This window comes from Mustela nivalis (assembly GCF_964662115.1).
Source record: "Mustela nivalis genome assembly, chromosome: 7".
NCBI lineage: Eukaryota > Metazoa > Chordata > Mammalia > Carnivora > Mustelidae > Mustela > Mustela nivalis.
The window spans coordinates 89,845,427-89,853,512 of record NC_139026.1 but is presented as its reverse complement, the minus strand read 5'-3'; the positions used below and the strand labels follow the sequence as shown (position 1 = coordinate 89,853,512).

The 8,086-nt window shown below is 55.6% G+C and overlaps 1 protein-coding gene across 1 annotated transcript; it reads right to left on the bottom strand.

Annotated features, from left to right (window-relative positions):
• Window positions 1-1,271: 1,271 nt before the first annotated feature.
• On the bottom strand, window positions 1,272-8,086 carry LOC309869780 (keratin, type II cuticular Hb6; the record flags this gene model as incomplete). Its single annotated transcript, XM_082741406.1, has 9 exons — window positions 1,272-1,866; window positions 2,002-2,033; window positions 3,894-4,114; window positions 4,354-4,479; window positions 4,720-4,884; window positions 5,091-5,186; window positions 5,945-6,005; window positions 6,793-7,001; window positions 7,718-8,086. The coding sequence occupies 9 exons, from the start codon at window positions 8,084-8,086 to the stop codon at window positions 1,688-1,690; spliced, it is 1,458 nt and encodes a 485-aa protein (XP_082597532.1). The 3' UTR covers window positions 1,272-1,687.

The following is an 8,086-nucleotide window of genomic DNA, read 5'->3' as shown; positions in this document are numbered from 1 at the left end:
TTTCGCCTCTTTTAGTAAAAGGGAAAACCCTCTTTCGATTTCTTTCCATCAATGAAAACGAGTATTACAGTCTATGTCTTTTGTAAAAACCAAAGTGGTGTAACGCACACTTTCTGCTACTAAGGTAGCAGAAAAGCCTAAGAAGGGCTATTTTTTTGAGCCTGGGATGCTCACAAAATTTTTCCTGTATTTTTTCACCTGCTTTTTTTCACCTGTTTTGTTTTAAGCCTCTAAATTTTGGAGTACTTTGGTACAAGCAATAAATATCTGACTACAACCTAGTAGGCGCTGTTATTCCATTTACAGATGAAAAAGCTAAAGCCGAGTGAGGATTAGCTCCTTGCCCCATTACAGGGGAAGTGAATGGCTGACCCAGCATTCAAACATAGGTTTGCAGTAACAGCACCATTTTAAATACATAATCTCACTTAGGAAGCCAGAAGGGACCTTAGGTTTATTATCCAACCTCCTTCATCCCATACCCGAAGAAACTGAAGCTTGACCAAGGAAGGAGTTGGCCCTAAGTCACACATCTGAGAAATGGGAGAGTCCGGACTCTGAATTAGAAGCAGCGGACTCCTGACTCTAAGCCCAAGGCCCTTCCTCTCCCCAACATTGCTTGTCTCACACTCTTTCCTTCCATTCTCATCTTCACACCTTTCCTCATGCTTCGCCCTAGTCCAGCCTGCCACAGCATATTTGGTCTTTTCTAGAGACATCTTTGATTGTCACAATTTGGGGCATCTGGTGGGCAGGGTCCCGTGATGCAATTAGTGTCCTGTGATGCATGGGACAGCCCCCAACAAAGAAGGCGCCAGCCCAAAATATCAATGCTGTTGAAACTAAGACACCTTGGTCTAGAGAAATCCATGACCACACAAGATCTCCTGCGTCCGTGGGTCCTCTTTTGCTTTCCCAAGGCTGAGGTTTCTCAAGGCCAGCAGGACAACACCTACCACAGTGCTCCTAACTGGGGTGGTGGAGGGGGGATGTTCCTGAGGAAATCTCTGGCAGGGACCCCCTATCACAGGATGGCCCCAGCATTTTCAAGACTCTGAGGCACCAAGCTTGATAAGCTACAATTAGTTTATTGGAAACACAGAGTGAAACAAAGGCAAAGAAACAGACTGGCAGTTGAGCCTTGGGCTTTGTCGAAGCCTCTGCAGGCAGCCCTGGAAGGAGGTGCTCTTCCCTTCCACCGCTCATGTCCCTTACAGAGTTTCAGGAAAGCCACCATCAGTGTCCCCCACCCAAGTTCCACAGGTAGGAGCGCACAAGCGCATTCCCAGGAAGTGCAGGACAGTGGGGATTCTGGGGCTCGCCCTGTCCCTGCAAGCTAGGGTGAAGGGGTCAGTCAGGACGCACGAATCCAGCGGAAAAAAACAGAAGGCAGAAGAAAGGATGAATCCTGAAGACAACAAAGCCACTACTAGGAAAGGCTACGGAGAGAGGCCGAGGGGCAGCCCCAACCTCCCCGGGGCTCAGGGCGCCTGGGGGACGGCATACGGGGGAGGGAGCAGGTAGGGAGGATGCGCAGAGTGCTCACACCTAGCCACCGGCTGGGGGCGGGAGGGGGTGCCGGCAGCTGGCGGTCGTGGGGCGGTGACAGAGACAGCGAGGCGTTCGGGGTGCAGGAGGTCCTGACCGGAGGATGACGCAGGTGCACGCTGGTGGCGGCGGCATTTCCCTAGCACTTTTTACAGCTCCCGCCGCAGGTGCTGGCCCCCGAGCACGGGGCGCAGCAGCTAGTGCCCACCACCATGTTGCCGCTGCAGGGGGCACTGCAGACTCTGCTGGTGACAGCAGGGGCAGCACCGGAGGCGCAGAGATCGCCACAGACGACGCCACCGCGGGAGCTGCTGACGCCTGAATGGGGGACAGAACACATCAGGCGCAGCCACAGCAGGCGGCTCTGGGGGTGGGGGGATGTCAGCCAAACCCGCCCTCCCCCAAGACAGGGGCCCGCCCCAGCTGGAGAAGGGGAAGGCTCCGACTACTTACACACATTCACTGCGCCAACGCCCTCACACAGCCTGTTAAGAAATGAAAAGAGAGAGAGGTCGGTGCCACCGGCCAGCCGCGGAGCCCACGGAGCCCACGGAGCCAAGGTGAAGGGGAGGACCGTGCCCTCCTCTGGGGCACTTGCTGAGGGGAAGGGGTGGAAACCGGCCCCTTCTGGAAGCCGGAGACACAAAGTCCCGTGTGCCCGGCCGCCCTCCTTGGCCCAGCAACCTCAGATTTGCCCTGCCTGGCTCAACCTCCCTGTTCTCCGGGGTATCTAGACTAGAGCCTTGGTGGGCATGGGATCGATGACCCATGTAGGGGCTTAGTGCCTGCCACAAGGCAAGTGCACTTCACACCTATCGGCTGCTGCTATTTCTGCTGGTCCTGATAGACTTATAAACATACATTTCGGGGGCGCAGATTTAACTTCCTAAATCTGGCCTAATCAGGGTCACTAAAACCTGGGCTTCAGAAGGGGAAACGTTTCCATCTTGTCTTTTGCCTGGCGCGGAGTGGACACTGCCTAAAACAATGTTTGTCTCCACAAATAACTTAGAACCCATTTAGAACAGGCTCAGAGACTGTCTCCACGAGTTCCTTCATTTGAAGGAACTTTCTTCAGAAACTGAGGCCCAGAGGGAGGAAATACCCAGTGACAGTGGCAGAGCTGTAATTTAGAGCCCTAACTCCACGCAGCAGCCCTCACACCCCTTCCCACACAACACATCTCCCAGGGACGTGAGTCCCTTTGATAGCACTGAGGCGAAGGGTTGACGGCACCAGCTTCAGACACGAGGACAATCCACAGCCCAACGTGTACTCATCCCACCCCCGGGGTTCACAGGGAACCCTCACCAAAGCTCCTGAGTTCCCCCCAGGGGCCCTATGTGGCACAGGGGTGGGCCACTCAGTTTCCAGTACTATCTCCTGGCATCTCTTGAACTTACAAACACAGTCTTGAAAAATTCTTCGTTCTGGAAGTCTCCACTAATGAAACTCCCTAGGCTCAGTGAGCCACAGGGCCTCCGAACTCTCCAAAGCAATTACTTGAGGCTGTGGCAAGTCTCACCATGGGACCATTTTGATTCTATCAAACCTGAGTCCCCATCTCCTCACTCCCCTTGTGCTCCCTGTGGCTCCCTCGCCTCCTCACCCTGCACTTTCTTCTGCTTGAGAGGAGGGGCTTGGCTTTGCACAAGACAAGGGAGGCTCAAGGAGTGAGCATCTGACCAAGCCAGGGGCAACATTCTGAAGGGGTTGTCCTCATAGGAGACCATCAGCTGCCCTCCAGCAATGCATGGGACTGGGTCTTCCCCACCATGTCCAAAACTAGCAATTAGCAAAAAGGCTAGAACTGGACACAGGTGCCTCAAGGGACACATCTCTGTTGTCTGTCTACTCTCAGTCCTACCTACTGCGATGGCAGACCACTTAGGGGGACCCACTGTAGTTTGAATATATAAGAGTGAGTTGATAAAATTCCCTGTGGAGGCAGTCATTGTGGGATAAATACGAACTGCCAGGGCTGGGCCCAGGGCCAGCCTTGAGAAGAGAGCTAGAGTCTGGGTTATGTGCAACAGGGGCCAGGAAGGGGAAAGCACTTCCGGGGGAAGGTGGTTACAAGCCCAGGCTAAGGTTCTCAGAAACAATTCCTATGGCCCGACTCCTGGATCTCAGGGGCAGGTTTGCAAAAGGTTCCAATCCCATTTTAGCACATAGGTGGGCATGACTAACTCAAAGAGGGCTAGAAACATACCGAAAGGACTTACTCATTACCTGTAAATGCAGGATGGGGAGATTTGGAAATGGGAGTCCAGTGATGCCAGCAGGCACATGGCACGCTGGGAACCCAGGCAAGGCTGGGAGAGAAAATAAGCTACAGTACCCACCTCTGCTCCTCGCCTTCCAGCAGCCGCCTGTAGGTGGCGATCTCGATGTCCAGGCCCAGCTTGGAGTTCATCACCTCCTGGTACTCCTTGACCAGGCAGGCCATGTCCTGCTTGGCCTTCTGCAGGGCGGCCTCCAGCTCTGCCAGCTTGCAGCGGGCATCGCTCAGAGCCGTCTCGCCTTGTTGCTCAGCCTGGGTCACTGCGGCCTCCAGCTTGGTGTTCTGGGGACCCAGAGGAGAACAAGGTGGGTTATGGCCCAGGTCTCTCTGCCCATATCCTGTTTCAACCCTCTTCCAGCTGGGAACACCCCAAGAGCAAACCTCTCCCTATCATCAGCTGAGTCTCCCCCAGGGACCACAACCAGGGACACTGATCATGCTGATGGCCTGGAGCATGAATGGTGAGATCCACTGGGGACACACATGCCTCTGTGACCTGGGATGCCCCAAGTGACACTTACCTGGCACTTGGCATTCTCAACCTCGGCCGTCAGCCTCTGGATCATGCGGTTGAGCTCGTTGATCTCTTCCTTGGTGCGGCGCAGGGTCTCCCCGTGCCGGATCACCGTGGCCTTCATCTCCTCACACTGGGGAGGGGGGGAACAGAGATGCTCCTGAGGCTCAGGATGCAGTCTCCCGCCCAATCAGACACCACAGACCATTAGCAGGTTGTACAGTGCTCAGCCCTGCCCAGACTGTATAACATGAGAGCTGTCTGCTCTTCTGTTACCATCCAAGGGATCAGAATCCATGGACAAAAAAGGCCTTGTTATTATACACCTGGCTTCCCTCCTACTGCTGTGTCTAGGAGGCAGGTGCCTCCTCACCTTGCTGCGGTACCAGGACTCAGCCTCAGCCCGGCTGCGGCTGGCGATGTCGTCGTACTGAGCCTTGATCTCGGCCACAATGCAGTCCATGTTCAGGTCCCGGCTGTTGTCCATCTTAACGATGACCGAGGTGTCTGAGATGTGGGCGTTGAGAACACGGATCTCCTGAAGATGGTCGGGGATGAGAAGATGGAAGGATCTTATTTACATCCCAGCCTCACTCACCAATCATCCCCGGTCTCCAGACCCTGCTCACATGACAGGCTCATGGACTACAGTGCCCAGCCCAAATCCCTGGCCAACTCTTCATCTAGGCTAGAGCCCCACTTCCAGGCCAGCTGCTTCTTTCTGCCTGGACCAAAGCCCCTCACCTCCTCATACAGGCGCCGCAGGAAGTCGATCTCCTCGGTCAGGGCCTCTGCATTGGCCTCCAGGTCTGACTTGCGGAGGTAGGCGCAGTCCACATCCTGGAAAGATGGGGTGTCTTTGAGTGAAGAGGACCCATGGTAGTCATCACTCCAAACTCCTTTCTTCTCCCCCATCCATGGAGGCCAGGGGAAAGGATTCCCAGTGTTCTTATTCCCATCTCATCTCCATACCCTTCTGGCCTACCCAGCATGGGCTTCACGACCTCTTGCCCTTCTGAGAATAAACCCCTTTGTACTTGGAGATGGGCCACCAGCCTCTCCTCCTCTTGTGATCCCAGCTCTCTTTTTTACCCTCCCTATTCCAAGAAGCTCCTCAAATGGACTCCCTGGTTGGCCACCTCAACCCCTCCCAGGTCTTCCCACAGTCCTCCCACACTCCACCTGGCCACTGCTGGCTCTGGTCCATCCTCCCCCACACCTTGGGGCTGTACCCCTCCTTTTGGTCAGACTTCCCACAATGCTAGACAGGTCACTGTCCCTCAATAAAGAGACTGTGGCTATTCTGCCTCCCTGGGACCCCCAACAGAGACCACGACCTCTGAAGCAGAACAAGACATCCAGAGGTCAGCCCAGCCATCCCCATGCCCCAGGGCAGGGTGTTACTGGACATCCCAAGGTTATTGCCCTTCATCAGCGATCTGAATGAGTCTTTCATGATCCGATCTCTGAGATTTCCCATCCAAATGTTGTCAAGTCATGTACCCCACACTGAGGTTGAGACCCTCTGGGTCTCCCCAGGAAGAGTCTGTCATTCCAAGATCCCTGGTGGCTTTGCTTCCAGAACCCATGTTACTTACCTTCTTCAGGGCCACAAATTCATTCTCAGCAGTTGCTCTCAGAGAAACTTCCTCCTCATACCTGAGGCAGAAGAGGACAGAGAAGGAGGTCAGGGAAGGGCAGGTCTCCCCAGAGGCCATCACCACTTCATATCAGCAATATCAGGAACTTTCCAGCAGCTGGGACCCCTGCAGCTCTGCTGGATCCTTTCTTTCTGATTGGATCTGGCAGATGTCTGGGATTCTCTCTCCACTTTGAACTGAGGGGTCTAGAGAGCCTATGTCTGGGACCTCATAGTCCATTCCCAAAGCTGCCATGAGGTCCCCCTCAGGACCCAAATAATGACTCAGCATGCAGGCCCAGGCTAGGATTGCACAGCAGCTCCACTGGGACACTGTGGCACCAGTATCCCTCCCCTGGGTGTCCATCCTAACACAGGCTAGGGGCCTATACCACCTGTTACTCACCAGCACTCAGTACCCTAGGCAGTGGGACACCCAGAGCCCCAGGGCCCATCAGCCTCGAGGGACCAGATACTCAGGTCCTATAGGTGGGAACTGAAAGATCAGCAGAAAAAGGCCTGAAGCCTGCAGAAGCCCCTGTCCCCTGCCCACTGGGCCCAGGGGACAGGCTCTGAGAAGGGAAGACCAAAGTTGGAGAGATATGTGTGCTGGGGGAGTCCTGGGTTGGCATTCAGGCAGACCTCTGGGCACCAGTGGCACAGATGATAAGATCCTGCTGCACACTACCATCCCCTCCCCAGCCGGCATGGGCACTGACCCTTCTGGAAAATTCTTCTTAAGCCTATCCAAAGGGCTCCAAGTCAAGTCCATTTCCTGTGCCCAGCATTGCTCCCAGCCACACTCACTTCTTCTTGTAGCCCTCCAGCACCTCCTGCACGTGGTTGAGCTCCGAGGCCAGCCTCCCGCTGTCGGCCTCCACGCACTCAGCCTCCCGCCTCAGAGTCTCGATGTAGCCCTCAAACAGGGGCTCCAGGTTGCTCTCGCAGCACTTGCGGTTCTGGTAGAACTGCCACTTGGTCTCCAGCAGCTTGTTCTGCTGCTCCAGGAAGCGCACCTGTGTTCAGGGTGGTAGGAGGGTGTCAGGTGGCTCCTGGTGTCCCAGGGCCAGTTTGGGGGTGGGCCCGACTGCTTTAGGGTAAAGTCCCAAGTCTGCAGCTGAGCAGAGATTTGGCAGAGAAGGGCAGTGGGAGACAAGGTGACTTCCGGTCTTCCTAATTGTCATGCGTGTCTGCAGTGTCCAATGTAGGGATAGGAGCCAGGGTTGGGGAGGGTCAGTTCCTGCTCTCACGGAAACGGACAGATCCGGACCTGGTGAGTCTGGGTGGCATGTGGTCTGGAGCCAGCTAGAGGTGTCTGTTTTGCCTCTGAGCCCGTGTTCAGCCTGGGTCCTGAACATGGGTGGAGTACAGGAAGGGTGTGGCTCAGGACCCCCACCTAGAGGATGCCCCTGTGGTCCTCTTCCTAGTTCTTCTGTTCATTCTTGTGTCTGTGTGTGCAGACTGCCCTCTTGCTCTGGCCTGCCAGTTCCAAGCCTGTCTCTGTCTCTCTGTGGGGACCTGACTGCTTGAGTGGAGGTCACCTGTACTAGCAACACTGTCAAATCAGGAACCTCTACTACTGTTGTCTTTGGTCCACCTGGGCCCTGGGTGTGCTTCCCTCTCCTCCATCAGACTGGAGCTCCTCTGAACCCTATGTCTCCTGTCCCTGACTCTCCTGAGTGCCTAGTCCAGGACCCAGAGGTTCAGGAAGGGTGTGATCAAGGGCACCCACCTTGTCGATGAAGGCAGCAAACCTGCTGTTGAGGCACTTGATCTGCTCCTTCTCCTCATGCTTCACACACTGAGCATTAGGGTCGATCTCCAGGTTGAGGGGCGTGAGGAGGCTCTCGTTGACAGACACGCTGGTGATGCAGGGTGGGCTGGGTCCACACACGCCTCCGGAGCGGTAGCCAAAGCTGCGGCCACAGGAGCCAGCGCGGAAGCCCCCACAGACGCTGTGGCTGCCAAAGCCCCCAGTGAGGCCACGGTAGCAGGAGACTCCGCGGTAGGGGGCGGCTGTGATGCAGCAGCGGCCTGGCCGGGGCCCACAGGCTGACATGCAGCTGAAGGCAGGGCCAGCACAGTAAGATCCACAAGTCAT